General features: G+C 43.6%; 1 protein-coding gene across 3 annotated transcripts in view; it reads right to left on the reverse strand.

Moving 5' to 3' along the window:
* Positions 1–16944, reverse strand: part of ABCG1 (ATP binding cassette subfamily G member 1) — a 78050-nt gene extending 61106 nt beyond the window's left edge. Inside the window, exons 1-2 of one of the 3 annotated variants that reach the window (XM_037903505.2) lie at positions 16624–16944; positions 12741–12981 (exon numbers count right to left, since the gene is read on the reverse strand). In XM_037903505.2, coding sequence (XP_037759433.1) covers positions 12741–12981; positions 16624–16665 — 283 coding nt within the window. In that variant the 5' untranslated portion in view covers positions 16666–16944. Of the gene's footprint in view, positions 1–12740; positions 12982–16098; positions 16123–16294; positions 16572–16623 lie in introns of those variants that run through there. The other 2 variants (XM_037903514.2, XM_043538180.1) reach the window with 2 other exon arrangements.
* Between the last annotated feature and the right edge of the window lie 633 nt (positions 16945–17577).

Here is a 17577-nt window from a genome sequence, read left to right on the forward strand (position 1 = left end):
TAATATCAACTTACTCCAAATTTGCCCATCCAAAGAATTACACAAGGTCCAGGACCAAAACCCATCTCTTTCCCATCCCCAAATGAATGAAACCTTCATGGAGAGCTGCACTCTCCAGTTCTTTTACTTGTGTCTTGAGGATCAAAAAGTTCTCTGATAGCAGCCTATGACATTCATTTGTCTGGGAGTAAGAGGACTACAAACCCCATGGATCAAGTAGGGTAAGTTTCAACCTCAACTGATATAAGCAGGCTTTTAGAGAAAGCTGGGCCCCAATTTTCATTTTCATGAATATTCAATAAAAAAAATGTTAATTCAAGCATTTTGACCCAACTGCAATGGCAAACCCAATTTGCCAGTGCAAATTTTCTAATTAAGTATTTACCCTCTAACCCCTCTTTCTTTTGATTCTACATTCATTTGCTGATTAAGCACATTACATTCACAGTACTTTATTGTTTAATGTCTCAGTCACTTGGAGAAGTGTTTGGCTCGCTGCTTGTAAAATGAAGTAAAAATGCCTGAGTTGTATCCATGCCATCTCGTTCACTTAAACGATTCCAGAGGGATGGCACAGGTTTAACTCAGAGCAGAATTTGGCCCAATATCCTTGGTTACAATAGTAAACCTTTAGATAACTTTTTTATTTTCAAATTTTATGTTCATTTTAACTAACCATATAATTTCTGATTTTGAAACTCCCATCTCCTCTCTCTGACCCTAAGATCTATGCCAGGAGTTCTCAGACTTTTGTACTGGTGACCCCTTTCACACCTCAAGCCTCTGAGTGCGACCCCCCTTATACATTAAAAACACTTTTTAATATATTTAACACCATTATAAATGATGGAGGCAAAGCGGGGTTTGAGGTGGAGGGTGACAGCTCGCAGCCCCCCATGTAATAACCTTGCGACCCCCTGAGGGATCCCGACCCCCAGTTTGAGAACCCCTGATCCATGCTTTGAAGGTCAGGATAAGATTGAACACAGGCCTAATTTCCTAGGGTCCTGACCATTAACTGTTCCATCTTTTCCTTTAAGTTAGCAGATGTACTCAGGAATAATTACAAGTGTTGTTTATAATTAAACATGTAAAGCAGCAAGAAGTAGCATTCTTACACAAAGGATGTAGGCTGTGGAAAGTTAATGAGAGACAGATGGTAAATTATCCTGCAAACCCTAGGCCTCTGCCATTTATTAGTATTTATTTATTTATTTTGAATGATGAACAACAAACGAGGTTAAATTACATAATGGTTGGAATGAATTAACACATTGTTTTCCTTTAAGGATTTAGACTACTTTGCCATCACCATCCTCTCTCGTGATAAATATATATTATAAATTGTCAGGTCCTTCTCCTGGTAACACTGATTTTTGCTGAAAGCCTAAAACAACTCCAAGTGAAAATGAAAGACTGGGAGCAAAAAGTAACTCCTTCTAGCAAGCTTAACCAAGATGCTTTCCACAATGGGACTCAACAGAACACAACAAAATTTTAGACTTTTAAACACTACAGGTCTACAACGACAACATTTGCAAGTAAGTATTATGATTTTATCCACACACTGCTAATATTTAGAAAGCATTAACTTGCTAGCATTTGCTAATACTTCTTTGATACTTTATCATGTGAGAAAAGCTTCCTTCTCGAAAGAAAAAATCAAAAATTCACAAGTTTGAGCCCAGATTCAATCAAAACATATGTCTGAGCTAGAACAGCTAATTCACTAGGGAACCAATTTCCTATTAATACATTAGCAGTGGGACACCATGGTAGGCCTCCTGATAATTAATAAGTTCCAAGGGAAAATAAATGAATAATAAATCTCCACAGCATTCCCTTCTACTACTGAAATAAGAGTCTCTGTCAAAGGTCTCCTCTCTTCTTATGTCTGAGCTGCTGGTACCTCTCTCTGTGTGGTGTTTCAACTGTCTTCTTGCTTGGGGTGGGGAAGGGTGAATTGTAGAGCTGGTTGAAAAACATGTTTCATGAAAGATTTTGAAAATTTCATAAATCATTTTTGTTCTGCAAGTTGTAAAAAGGAATGACTTTTCATTTATTTGATGATTGGTGAAAAATGTTGATACTCTTTTGGGCAGGGGATTCCCTTTTCCTCACCATTTCCCCCCCTCCTCCTTTTTCTAGTTTGAACTGAAGGGAGAGAAAGGAAGGGAAGAAAAGCCAAAAAAACAAAATTCTCATTTCTCCAAAAAACAATTTTTGAAAAAAATCAATTTTTTATAAATGTTGTGTGGGGGGGGTTGTTTGAAGTCATTTTTTATGAAAAATTTAAACCTGTTCGAGTGAGCTGATTCTGTTTTCTTTGAAACCGTTTAATATCTTTATATATATCTATATCTATATCTATATCTATATATACACACACACACACACACCATGGAGCTGGAGTGTGCCTTTCACCCTGAGTAGGGGCTGATACATAGATACTCCCCGGTGCTCATCCTGTTTGAGGGGTGTAGACATCCTTGCAGCATCTGCTTACTCCCATGTATTCTTATAAGGTCTAGATAGCCCACGCATTAGTAAAAAAAACCCTGGCACTCCCCTTATGCCCATGCATAAACACACAGTCCAATTCACAATCTAGCCCTTATTGTTAGTTTTATTGTAATTGTCATAGTTCTTTTGTTAAATGAAAAGACTAAGTTCATATCAGATGCTCTGCATTTAAGTCTTTGTTTATACATAAATGCACGTGTTGCAGCTCAGATGTGAGGTAGTATAAAAAAGCAAATTCTGCCCATTTTTATACCCCAGTGAGATTACACTGACGTAACTGCAGGCAAAATAATCCCATATGCCTGTGCTAGAGCACAGAACAATTGATTGTTCCCAACATCCACAGTCCTGGGCAGGTTTCTGCCATGTGGTATGCTGGCTTGAGCCCTGAAGTTATTTCCATCCAAATACTGTGTGAGATTATCTGTCACTTTATTTCTCCATATAAAGCAAGAATGTACTAGCTACAGAAACCTCATATGAAGCACTATGTTGTTGGGGGGTTTTTTGGCTAATAAATTCAAGTTTTGCTTCAAGGACATTAACTTCTGGGTTTAGCCACTAGCTTTTTATTTGTAGTGCTCTCCTTTTAAACTTAAATTAATATACTCCCTTAGGCTAAAATATTGTGTCGATTTTGCTAGGATTCTCCTTTGAGGTTCTGGTTTAGATGATGCTGAAAATGTTCATTTTCTAAGTAAGATCAAACATTGGTTTTTTTTTTAAACGGAGGGGGGAATGAGTGCTGCAGTTTTACAGGCACAGTTCCTAATTATAACTCATAAGGCCACAATCTGATGTATGCAAGTAATGTCTTGTTCCATAAGTAGTCTTACTGAAATCAGTCAGCTTACCTGCTGAGTAAAATACTCGTCCATGTGAGGAAGTGTGGCAGAATTCATTCCTTAGCGAATAAGGGCTGAACCCTGCACCCTTCCCTATTCAAGCAAACTGCCCTGAAAATGAACATTTTGCCTCAGTAAAAACTGGGTAGATCCTACGTTTTCTAGAAGGTACATTTCAAAACAGCATGTAAACAGAATGGCAGAATACACAGCATGAGCAAGCCCTGCGAGTAATTACCCAGGATTCAGGGGCGGGGGGGCTGGTACAGCCCATGCTACTGCGGCTTTACTACTACAGTACCTGAGCTAGCTAGATTAAAAGTTACTTGGGTATGTCTACACGAGCTGCAATCAAACCCTGTGATTACAGTACAGACATACCCTAAAGGTACGTCTACACTGCAAGTGAAGGTGTGATTGCAGCACGAGTAGGCATACCCATATTAGCTTTAATCTAGTTAGTACAGGTAACAATAATAATGTAGATGTGGTGGCACAGGCTTTAGTTCAGGTTAAGAACCAGAGTATGTACTTAGGGTCCCTGGAGGGCTTGTACTCTGATTATTGGAGCATACGAATGTCTGTGCCACCATGTCCATATTGCTATTGCCATCCATTCTAGCTAGATTAAAGCCAACACAAATATGCCTACCTGTACCACAATCACCCCTTCAGTTCCTGTGCAGACATACCCATAAAATGGAAACAGCAGAGATTCTGGCCGGCATAATGAAAGACTACTTTAAGTATTTCAAAAATGCTGTCAAGGAACTAATTTTTCTTGTTATTCATCTGGGACAGTTCATGCCTGGCCATGAATTTTACAAAAACTATAAAATTTGTTATTTTAAAATACTGAGTAGACATCATTTTAAGAGTGAACTGAACAGTCTTAGTTTTAATATGCATTATTTTAAAAGAAAGAAAAAAGGCTTGAAAAATACAGACCAAATCCTACTAACCTTCCTCACACCAATAGACTCAATGACTAAACTCCATTAGGCCAGATTCTGCCAACCTTACTCCACAAGTAACCCCACTGAAAGTGAGTAATCCTATTAATTTCAGTGGGACTACTTGTGGAATAAGGTAATACTCAACATGAGTAACAGTGGCAGAATCTGGCCCACTAAATTGAGTGGGATCTGTCCCAAAATCTGCTATTTTATAAAATGCATGCAAGAGGATGGATAGGGAATTGTTATTCTTTTTTGACGGCCACCTCATGAAATGCCATAATTTATTACAATAGTTGTGATTTCTCCGTATTTTTTACCATCTTTATACAGTTTGAATGCTAACAAGAGTGTGTACCTCCTACTGGGTTACAATAAAATTAAATTCAGGAATCATCAAGTTAAAGAAAAATATACAATTTTGGTATTGTCAGGCACGGGTAAAATTAAGCTGATTAAAAAAAAAAAGGAAAAGGACCCTTAAAATATCTAGCTCTGGAGCTTGTTCTCTAGTACTGCAGTTAATTTCTACCAGTTAGACTTGTTTGCTCTAACATATGGATACTAAATTACTTACATTTTGCTATCTGAGATGCGAATACATGATCTCAGAGCAAGCAGATTCTAAAGTGGGCGAAAACAATACAATCTAGAGAAAAGGAAAAAACTATCCCCAGCAAGGGTTTTGGTCCTTACTGTTCTACATCTTTTCCTCTCATCTTAGCAACAGTACATATAGCAGCCAATCAGACGACACTTCCTCTAGCTCTAACGTCAGACTCGGAGGTTACTATAGTGCACTGACCGACAGTAACCGTGAGAGAGGAAAAAGACAGTTCATGCGGCACCTCTACCGCAGTGCACCTGCTATGATGAGGACAGGCTTTTTCTAACTCCTCTAGGAAGGATTAGCCAGTAATTTAGGGCAAGTCCTATTTTTGATCATTTGGATCTCAGAATGTCACCAAGAGTGAAATCTTTCCGGGACATTACACAAAACACACAGAAAAATGTATGTTTTGTTCAATTCAATATGTCTGAATGAATTTGTAACAGCACCCAAGAAAGAATTAGAGAAACCTAGTCCTTTGAAATCTATTTTGGCATTTTGACAGTGACTTAAGTCATCTGTGTTTTCCATCTTTTTATTTAAAGAACAACATTTACACGATATATGTATCTTTTAGCTGAAATGTAGGTATCTAAAAATCTCGAATCACATTATCTCAGACTGTGATAATATTTATTAAAAATTAAAATAGCTTAACAGCTTAACAAAAATTCTACCTGTCCCCAGACACCATGAGTCAAATTTGATTAAATTGGCCACTTGTCTAAAAGCTTCTCCCATGCAGGGAGAGGATCTTGTTTTGCTTGATAACTTTAAGATCAAACACATTACAGTCTTGTAAATTTCTCTTGGACCAACTGTTTTCACAGGGATTGCTGAAAAATGAAAAAAAAAAAAGCCAGAAATTAATGATCACGTATTTTACAGAGCATGGGTGTCTGTATAGCTATTAACCAAGTCAATACAAATAGAGTTTTTAGAAAAATTACATTTTGACTGGCTAACCCATTTCTTAATAGGTTACTAAAGAGCAAATTTTACCAGCCCCTGCATTCTAACTTGGTGCAAATGAGTCATTACAACACTGAAAACAGTGAAGGAGAAAAATAAATTTCCAACTACAATGTTGCCTAATTAATTGTGAATATGGACAAGTATTAGAAAAAGTAAAACTTGAGTTATTTCGGATTTCTGAGAAGCAAATGATCACTCTCTCCTTTGAGGATATCCTGGACTTACGTTGGAATGATATTTCCATCAGATATTAAATTAAGTCAAAGGTGTCTTGAAGTGTAGATAGGTGTCCATTTTTAGTGCATATATAAAACCAAATAAAGTAAAGATGCATGTGTTTGTCAAGGGTGAGAGGGCAAAATAGCATTTTCATCCCTGTGATGTGGTGTGCATACCTCACACTAGCCAAAAAAGTATGGGCTTAAACCTATGGGCAGCGGAAGTCCCGCCCCTCACACTGTGCAGGGCATGCTCCAACTGCTGCCTCAGTATAAAAGGGAGCAGCCCAGCTCATTCTAGGCTGACCACCGAGGAAGAATACTTGGTAGAGGCTCCTGCCTAGGAGCTGCTTCAGCACTTGACAGCAGGAACCAGAGATCCCAAGGACTGGAACAGAGACCTGGTGCCTGTAACTGGCCAACTGGAGTCAGAATCCCAGGGAGCTACCTACACCGAGGGGCTCGGAGACCCTGACAACGTATGGACCTGGCTTCAGGAGACAAGGTAGTAAGTGGCCCAGGGAGACAGTGTTAGTGGTCTCTCCCACCTGAGGAAGATCAGAGTGTTGCAGTAGGATCCCTGCTGATTGGGTGGTGACCACACTTGCCACTGACAGGGCTCTGGGCCAGGCCATCACCCCTGCTGGATGGCAGCTCTTTATTCTATTAGGCCATACAGCCCTGATCCCCAGGGCAGCCATATTGACTCTGGCCAGCAGGCAACACAGCCATGATCCCCAGGGCAGCCATATTGACTCAGGCCATTAGGCCGTATAACCCAGAACCCCAAGGGAAGCCATATTGACGCTGGCTATTAAGCAACACAGCCGTGACCCCTAGGGCAGCCATACTGACTCCAGCCACTGGGTCGTGCTGTTCTCAGTCTACGGATAGGTGGGTAGACTGTAACTGCGGTAGTTTCACAACCCCAACCTGTCCTCAAAGCAGACAGGGTGTGCATGCTCCACGACAATCCCCTTTACTGCATGGGGCTAGCCATAATCTGATCCTAGATACATGTATTTTATTAAAGTAAACTAATCTTCTCTTTATGGTGCTTTTAATGAGAGGAGCATGACAACAGAAGAGTTAACATCTGTTTGAAACCCTGATTTATGGAGGTATAAAAATTTAATTTCAAATAGCACTAGACTGAAACTTAGTAGAAGGTCTATTTGCCCTAATATCAATCTTCATTCTTTCATTGGTTAACCTGGGTTTTTCTTTTTCTTTTTTAAATCTAGATTGAGGTATCAGAGTTCGGGGTGGAAATTTATTTCATACCTTATTTTTGTTCAAACTCTAGTCAAAATAAGGAGTTGCATGTTAAAAAAAAATGAAAATTTTGCCTGCAGATAGTCCTCAAACTTTGTGGATTAGGCTTTTGTTATATTGAGAAAATATATTTGACATGGCAGAGGAATTTTTCCTTAAAAGGTGAGTTGGCTCATTGTTCTTAAAGGTGAGGGACAACCAGCATGGGCCTGAACAAATCATAGTGCGTGCACTGTGCACGTTTCCCTCCTCCAATTCTGCCAACTCACCTCCATTCCAAAATATGTCAACACCTTTACACCAGTCCTGGACCTCAGCTAAGCAGACCAAGTCCCACTTAACTGCATAATAGTTTTGTGATGTGCCCAAGCAGCGGCCAGATTCAAACCATGGAACTCATTTTCACTGGTGGAGAACAGTAATCAGGATTTTATCCTTGCAGCCTCCAGAGCTGAACTAACTCACTCCACAATTTATATCCTTCAAAACTGAACAGCTATTTCACTGTGAAAATCAGAGACTTTTCTCTATAAACCTTATGGGCAGTTTGCAGTTAGTTTCACGGTTTGTTTTTTTAATTAGTCATTTGTACTTCCTGGGCCTGATTTTTTTGCTGCAGGTGAGTTACTTTGCACTATTCTCGTGTAAAAGCAGACTTAAACCCAACATATCTTGCCAGCAAAAGATCTCTCCAGCATGAGGAATCCCAACCAGCATAGCCAGCTACGTGTGGAGTTCATTGTTGCCTTTTTGCCGAGCCATAGATTATGGGGCTTTGCAGTGCATTAGTTTCTCAATGGAGGAGAAATTGGTAACACAGACTCAGGGTATTTTCTCACATAAATTATTTTTAAAATGTATGCAAACTCTGTTTATTTTATTGCACAGAGTTAATTCTATTTTGCAGAAACACCAGCAAAGAAACCACAGACCTCATATGAAGAAGAAGCTTTTTGGTCAGCATCTTCACTTGAGAGCAGTTAGGCTGTTCAGTTTTTGATCTTCTATTCCCTACTGTTTTTAGCTTGTCCAACGTAATAACTGTTTTAGTTAAGCCAATGCTCTGAGCCTGCCCCTGGTGGAGAGAGGTGGGAATTGGAGGAAGGGGTGTGGCTTGAAGGCCTCTGTGCTCTGGTGATCCCAAGCAAGTCTAATGGACCTTGAGACCCATTGGCATCTGGCATAATTCAGAGCAGTTCTGAGGCTGCTCTAAGATACGTCAGGGAAAAAGCAAGTGCAAGCCCAACATCAGGACTGGGGACTAGCAAATGGCCCCTTGTAGCTGCCCTGTACAGAGGTGCACAGAGAAACTAACCCTCTCTTCACACACCAGCATGACGACATCACTGTCATGCACTGCTCTTCCCTACTGCCAGCAACAGATGCATACTAGTAACAGCAGCTGCAGAACTGAAACTGAATTGCCAGGAAGCAAGCAAGCGCTCAATAAGGGAAGAAGCAGAGGCAAAAGCCTGAGCATGTTTGGTAACGATGCTGTTGGTTTACCCAAAAGGTGCTCTTAAATCTCAGAAGGTGAACAGAAAAACATTTAAAAATTTGAGGCATTTTTAAAAGTAAACATCAGGGTTCAATTAGAAAAATGATTTTTTTTAAAACTGAAAAGAATTCAAGTAGACAGCATCCTTTTAATCTCCATGAAATGCCCTGCCCTGAAATAGTCATTGCTATTAAAAGCTAAATGCAAGGGGTAGTTGGAACACTTTCTACCACAATAGAACCTCTGAGTTACAAACACCAGAGTTACGAACTGACCAGTCAACCACACCCCTCATTTGAAACTGGAAGTACCCAATCAGGCAGCAGAGACAAAAATGTACAGTGTTAAACGTAAACTACTAAAAAATAAAGGGAAAGCAGCATTTTTCTTCTGCATAGTAAACTTTCAGAGCTGTATTAAGTCAATGTTCAGTTGTAAACTTCTGAAAGAACCACCATAACGTTTTGTTCAGAGTTAGGAACATTTCAGAGTTATGAACAACCTCCATTCCCAAGGTGTTCGTAACTCTGAGGTTCTACGGTAAATGAAATTTAATTGAAATATGCCATTTTGTCAAATCCAAAATGTTTCACAGGGAAGTATCAGTTTTGTCAAAATTTTTATCCAGGAAGGTTTTTTGGGTGCTCTGTTCATTTCTGACCAGAGAGAGAAAGAGAAACTGAGTCAAAAAAGCTCAGGTTTTGGATCTGAAAAGGGACATTTCAATTCAATTCCATTTTGTGAAAACCTTTGAAAAGGTCTTGTTCCTCATTGGAATGAAAACAAAACAAAATTTGAAACCTCAAAACTTGCTGGAATTGTTGTCTCCCATGTAGCTCTACTAAATACATTAAATAGCTTTCAAAAATTCCTCCCCACTCAACACAGAAGGTAAGAGGAAGTAATGATTTTTTTTTTTTTTGGGGGGGGGGGGGGGGGGGGGGGGGGAGATGAGATACATTAGGACCCTGGTCCTGCAAACACCTATGCCTGTGAGTAACTGTATTCATGTGAACAGTGGGGCAGGGGCTACTCACAGGCATAGGTGTTTGCAGGATCAGAGCTTACGTGATGATGTTCCTTCACCCCAGACATTTCTAGATTATGAAAACTTGGTACATTAGCCAGGTTGGCATGATGGTGCCTGGGAATTCTGTTTATCTGACAACACATTTTATAAAACAATTGTAAGACGAAAGTTTAAACCAATGGATACACACCCACAGACAGGTAGACTTAAATTAAGAACAAGAAGTGTCATATAAAATTTCACTTACCTTTGTCTCTGGTATGGCTCAACAGCACATTTTATTATTTTTGATGAATAGATAATACCTTACCAAAGCACACAACAATACCAATTTACTCTACAGGAAACAATTCCTTGTGGAAATGTAATGACTGCATTTAAGTATGTGAAGCTCTCCTTAAAGAGTTCAATATTTTCTCTTGGGTGTATTTCCTTCCAGAAGTGTCTGCTACTGGGAATATTATACATCCTACTTGCCCCTTCAAAGAGACCACTAATCTGAAGAAAAGATAACTTCACTAGAAAATGCAGTACACCTCATTCTCCTCTGCCTTGCATCTTGTGTAGCCCTTTGCAAAGTGGATGGAAAATGTTACTATTCTGATTGGGTAGCATTTTATACCCATATTTCGTAAGTGCAAAAGACCAACAATGGGCAAGGCAAAGGAGAGTCGAGCCCATTATGACAGTTTCTGAGTCCACAAAATGGAGATGAGAATATTTACCTGCCTCATGGATGCAGTGTAATGACTAATTACCAAATATGTATACATTGCTTTAAATATGTAAAGCATTATATATATTAGAACTAAGGGTGAAATCCTGGCCCCACTGAAGTTAATGGGAGTTTTGTCATTGACTTCATCGGGACCAGGATTTTACCCTCTGTTTCACTCATCACCTCTGATGTGTTCTGAACAACTAACCCACAAACTGTTTGTTGACCACAATTTGTTAGGCAGAAATGGAAATACATCTGTCTTTTAGCTCATGTTGTTAGACTGGGACTTAAGGTCTTGAAGTGGGGGGAAGAATAATGGAGGCATAGCAAGATAAAATAAACCGCTGCTGTAGCTGCAGTGGATATAAATACGTTCTGGGATACTTCAGAGCCATATTTAACAACTACTTAGGTGGGAGATTGTAGTAGTAGTTCCTCATTTCAATGAGATATACGGTCTGGCCAATAGGATTACAAACATGGGCCCAGATCTAGCAAAAGTAGCCATGTGGGCAGGCCCTTATATCCACTTGGTTTCCCCAAGGACTTCAGTAGCATTCACTATTTGACTTCAACGGCACTCCATGTTGGCAGATTCCTTTGTAGGATCAGGGCCCACCAGCTGCACATGGGGTAGGACCATTTGTTCACAATTTACCTCGCAGAACTTCAGCCAAAAGCCTGAGGTGCTGAGAACACCATTTAAGTCAATAGAAGGTGCTCAGCATCTCTCAGGATCTGGCCCTATCAAGAACTACCAACCACATGGGTTCTCTCTCTTTATACATTGTTAGGATGTAAAAAGAATTGATAAAACAGACAAGAGACATGGATGAGCTGACATTTCTACATATTATGGGCTAGATTTTCAAACAACACATTTTAAGAGACACATTCTGCCCTCAACTTCGTGTGCCTACTATACCGCTGAAAAACTCACTCCTCGGAAAGCGTTCAAAACCTAACCATTTGCCAGTAAACATGCCTTCTCTTTTGTCCTATACATAGGATAGAAACATATGAAATTGTAGACTAGGCAAATTTGGCAACCATGTAATACTGTAATTACTTGGACCATGAGATCTAAATTGAATTTGGAACTCTGTCCGAGAATAAATTCTTTGTTATCTGAACAATAAATGCCAGGGGATAATACAGGATTAGTAGTTTAGCTAGAATGAATTTTAATCATAGTCTTTATTTCTACTGTTTCAGCCACACTCCCTCGGCGACTAGAACTGGTTTGTTAGGCCCAGATTGTGCCATTTAGGCACTGGCTGGAGCTGAGAGCGGTTCTGAACTGGACCACCCCATGAGAAACTCTGGGAGGTACTGTGCTTCAGAAGGTACAGCCCCACCCCCAGCTCTTCAGTACACAAGGGTGGCATCTATGCTGCAGTCAGGGCCAGATTTACACCTGATGCACGCCCTCTGCCTACAGCGGACTTTAGTGTTTTCTGTACAAAAATGACACTTTTTAACCACTTATCTTTTAGGAACCCCTAGAACGGCGGCACCCCTAGGCACGTGCCTAACTGGAAATCCAACCCTGGCTGCAGTGCCTCATTGAATGGCATAGCTCACACTTCCCAGGACATCTGCCTAGCACCTGAAGGTAGGGAAGGTCCTCTCAGCACACTCTGAGGTGATCTTCACCCCCAAAGTTACCAGCAAGGAGCACTGCCTCGAAAGCAGGGATTGCTACTGTGCTTGTCCCTTGAGCAGGATAAAGAAGGATGGTGGTGAGGAATGCTCCTTGTGTGCATCCTACCTCCTGCTGTCCCATAGCAAAGCCAGAAAAAATAGCCACTTTAGACTTTGTTAAACATCACTTTATATTTAAGATAGTGAGCTATTTGCATACTTCTGCAGAGTTATTTTGAACCAGAGAAAACATCAAGAGTCATTGCAATAAGTGGCTGTGAGAATGCCCCAGAAAAACAAACACGGAATGTCTTTTGATGAACCACACTCATTGACTTTGCTTCCCTGTAAACCACACACTACCTCCATTTACCACCACAGGCCACGTGAGAATGTAAAGACCATTTCTCTTGATATTTCTGCTAAAAACATTAGTTTTCCTCACCCTTCTTCCTCCACCATGGTCCTTCCTGGATAGAATATGACAGTTCCTTAAACTCAATGTTCACAGCTGGTCTCCGGGGTAGGTAGGAGAAACGATGGGCTTCTGTTAAAGTGCTGTCCACCTTTTTTAAGTGTCCATTCAACAACCGCGCATCTTGGTTATCTGTGCCACTTGAGACCACCTCATCCACTGAAACACACACTGACTTTGGCTCAGCCATAGCAGAAGAACTGTTGACATTCTAGAAAATATGAATAGGAAACAAGAAAACTTTTTAGAAACTCTTCACTGGCAACAAATTTCATCAAACTTCTTCGTCTGTTCCAATAATCCAAAAAAAAAAAAAAAAAAAAAAAAAAAAGATGAAAGGGAACAATTCAGTGGTTTGAGTCCTGTGGCCTGTATCTAGGCAAGTGCATAAAGGAGTAGGAGGCAGCAGTGAAAAGGAGTTGTTTCCCAAAATCTAGCAAGCATGTATGCTGCCATCCAAAGCACACACAAGACTTCCACTAGCACCGGTCACTTTTTTTTTTTTCTTCTTGAAGACTGCACATTGAATGTAGTAAACACATGATCCATAATTCTGGAGGTAAAAGTCAGCTCAGATTACCAAATTTCCTCGGGAGGGGGCGGGGGCGGGAAAAGGTGTTTTATGCATGCTCATAAGTAACTAAACTAGTCAGAAATCCAGCAATGCCTACAAAATTTCTTCAACCATTTGACAGTAATGACATGTAATATGAACAGGATAATGTGAAAGAGGATCTAACAGAACCATAGGCACTGAAAAAATAGTGGCTGGCAGCCCAGCAGATCAGCGCCTCCCTCTCCCCACCCAGCACCTTCCGCTCGCCATTGGCCCCACTGATCAACACCTACCCCTACCCGCCAGTGCCTCCCGCCTGCCGCGATCAGCTGTTTGGCCGCATGCAGAAATCACTGGGGGGGGGAGGGGGAAGGAGTGGGGGCAGGAAAAGGTGGGAGGAGGGGGTGGAACAGGCAGGGCAGGGGTGAGAGCTTGGAGGAAGGGATGGAGTGGAGGCAGAGCACAGGCATGGGGGGGGGGGCGCAAGAGTCAAGCACCCCCTGGGGAACAAAGGAAGTCAGGGCCTATGAACAGAACTAAATTTGTTAACCTCAGTAACCTGTGATGAAAGGTTTAAAAAACTGGGCAAAAAACTTGAGAAAAGAATACTGAAGGGGAACCTAATAAGTCTTCAAATATGTTAAGGGCTGTTTTAAAGAGGATGGTGATCAATTGTTCTCCATATCCACTGAAGCCAGGACAAGAAGTAATGGCCGTAATCTGCAGCAAGGGAGAAACTTTCTAAAGACAAGGGTAGTCAAGTTTTGGAACTGGTTTCCAAAGGACGGTGTAAAAACTTCCCGTGAGGAGATTTCCACAAACAGGTTGGACAGAGATGGTCTAGGAGGTTTGCTTGATCCTGCCTCCGAGCAGGGGGGATGGATTTGATGACTTCTCAAGGTCACTTCCAGCCCTAGATTTCTATAATTCTGTCTTGCAGGGACTACTTGCTGTGAGCAAGGGCCACTCTTTGAGTAAGGATTTGCAGAATTGTAACCTACAGTAAAGTAAGTGGCAGAACCATTTGCCCTGTCCAAGAGACCGTGATCCTTATCTTGTTAATGCCAATGGGCACAGGTTCAAGTCCTACATTTATATTTGTTTTCTTTAACAAAAGGACTGTTACTAATCAATACAAATATATTTGCATATCAGTTGATAAAAGCAAACAAGCTATTTTTATAATGATACTTATTAACAACTGTGTGTGTCAAACGAGTGGTTTTCAAACTGTGGGTCGCGAACCAGTCCTGGGTCACAGGATGTAAGGCACCAGGTAGTGGCAGCTTTGGTCAGCACTGCCAACCGGGCCGTTAAAAGTCCGGTCAGTGGTGCTGCCCGGCTAAAGCAGGCTAGACCCTACTTGTTCCAACACCGCACTGTGCCCCAAAAGCGGCCAGCAGCAGGTCCGGCTGCTAGGCGGGGGGGCCCCAGGGCTCCGCGCACTGCCCCCACCCCAAGCAACGGCTCCGCACTGGGGCGGGGGCAGCACTTGCAGGCGAGAGCCACGCAGAACTTCTTGCACGCCTCCACCTAGGAGCAAGACCTGCTGCTGGCCGCTTCCGGGGCTCAGCACAGTCCGTGGTGCCAGGACAGGCAGGAAGCCTGCCTCTGCACCCTGGCTGCATCGCTGACAGGAGCCGCCAGAAGTAAGCCCTTGCCCCAATCCCCTGCCTTGAGCCCCGCTCCTCAAACCCAGAGCCCCTTCCTGCACCCCAAACCTCTCAGCCCCGGCCCAGCCACAGAGCCTGCACCCCCAGCTCAGAGCCCTGACTCCCTCCCACACTCCAACCCCCTTCCCCAGCTCTGAGCCCCCCCAAACCCAGAGCCCCCTCCTGCACCCCAAACCCCCATCCGCAGCCCCACCCCAGAGCCTGCTCCCCCCCACACACACTCCAACCCTCTGCCCCAGCCCTGAGCCCCTCCACACCCCAAACCCCTCATCCCCAGCTCTGTTGGGTCACGGGCATCAACAATTGTCTTCAACTGGGTCACCAGAAAAAAAAGTTTGAAAACCACTGTTTTATACTGATGTATGTTTCAATTAATGTGTTTTTGTGTAACAGACAAAGACTCTGCCTGCACCTTCAACCAGATTCCTATGGTTTTATTTTCTAATTTCTCTGTTGAAGTTTTTAATTGCTTCTGTTTCACAGCAGGCAAAACAATAAACACATTCCCATTCAATGCAGTAAAATTGACCTACATGTCTTGCACTGTGAAGTGACTATCTTCTACCAACCAACTTCTCTCCAAATATCTCCCTTTTGTTAAATTCAACCAGACGTACACAAAACCCATTAGATAATGAGCTAGAGAGCTTGTATGTTCCTCAGAAAATTTGTTTTGAAGTCATAGGATGCAGTTGTGCAGGACAGAGCATGCTCAGAAAACTGTCTAAGCCCCCCCTTTTTATGAGCTCAAGGCAAGAGGTAACTATCGGTCAAACCTTGCTGTGTGTCCCTGACTTCAAATCCATGATGCTATAAATGAAAAATCACTGCCTCCTGCCTAGTTCCAGCCAGCCTATACTCTGTGAAATGGCACTAACTATGCCACAAGAATAACCCCCAAAACTTGAGATAAATTCTTTACATGAATTATTTACACAATCAAAGACCAAGGTTAACCAGCCACTCCAGTTGCTTAGAAAGCACAGGCAATTAAATTCCCAAGCTATGGCATCCGTTTACGTCTGCATAAAAATCAGGTGTCCTCCTCTAGATCCCCTCTCTCACGGCACCCAGACAAAACGGTTATAAAGCTACTAACCCACCGCAGCCAGGCTCACAGACAAGGAAGGCATCACAGCAACGCTTACTACACACTGGAAGCCATCGACCCGGGTTTTTTGTGGCCTGGGACACTTTTGGAGACGTCCCAGGGCCATCCTCACCCCCTCCCCAAGGCACGCAACGTTGCCCCCCTGCCTTAAGAACACCTGCTGGAAGGCACCGCTGGAACTCACCGCCTGGGGATTATCCTGCCTCACCGCGCCGCTTAGGCGGGGGACGCTGCCCTCTCCCTCCTGGGCTGTCCAGGAGCAATCGGGCGGCGTGTGTACCTGGGGGAGGCTTCCTCTCTCTCAGCGCGTGCGTTTTGAAAGACGGGCCGGCTGGAGGGACGAGCAGCGGGTCCCGAGGTGGGAAGCTCACCCCGCAGCGCCGACCCTGCCGGTGGGAGGACAGGCTCTGCGGGGCTCGGGCGAGCCTGAGGAGCTCTGCTCAGCCCGTCGCCCCGCCAGCCCCTCGCGCACCAAAGCGGCGCCGCCCCGCCCCGGGGGAGGCTTCTCCTTACCAGAGCGGTGCCCGCCGAGAGCGCTGCCATCAGCCAGGCCATGGGCCCGGAGTCGGGCGGGGCGCGCGCGGAGTGGGGCGGGGGGGGGGGGTCTCCAGCCGCAGCCGCGGGAGAAGGTAGCGCGGCGCGAACCGCGAGGCTCGAACGAGTGGCGCCGCCTGAGCCCCGCCCCGGCAGCTAGTCCCGCCGGATTGGCTGAGCAGGGGAAGGGGGCGGGGCTGGCCTCTTGCAGGGAAACGTGCTCTTGTTTTCCTGCCTCTGGCCGGGCGGGGCGCTGCTCCACCCCGCCCCCCTGCGCGCGCGCGCGCCCCTGCGCGCTTTACAGCCCCGCCCCTTCCCCCAGCCTGGTCCCTGGCCGCTCTGACTCCCGCCATGCCTGCGTGCAGGGCAGGGAGTGGGGGGCAGCGCTGTGTGAGGGGTGCCCCCCCCAGCAGCATTGCCCCCTCTAGGTGCAGCACTAGCGGGATGCACAGAGGAAGCTTTCCACTTCCCTCTGCTCCTTGAGCCTGGACTTGGTGGCCAATGTCTGGGCAGCAAAGAAAACGAAGTTCCTTGCCTCCTGGGTTCTCATTGCTGCTATGGGCAAAGTGTATTAGTAACAAGACAGCTTAGCAAGTGGAGAGCTTTGTATTGTAACGGCACGGGAGAGCCATGATTCCATATTCTTGTGCCATGCATAGGTGTTGGAACTAGGGGTGCTGCAGTACCCCCTGGCTTGAAGTGGTTTCCATCATACACAGGGTTTACAGTTTGGTTCAGTGGCTCTCGGCACACCCACTGTACAAATTGTTCCAGCATCCTTGTGGCCATAGGGTATGGATGTATTATCAGTGGTTACTGATGATAAGTTATAAAGCACTGCAACTTCTTACTACATCAGCACAAGATGCAGAGGAGTCAAGAACTGAAAAATGGATTAATCCTGGTGTCACCCCTGTAAAGTAAGGAAGTAAG

This window comes from Chelonia mydas, chromosome 1 (genome assembly GCF_015237465.2).
Source record: "Chelonia mydas isolate rCheMyd1 chromosome 1, rCheMyd1.pri.v2, whole genome shotgun sequence".
In the NCBI taxonomy this organism is placed as follows: domain Eukaryota; kingdom Metazoa; phylum Chordata; order Testudines; family Cheloniidae; genus Chelonia; species Chelonia mydas.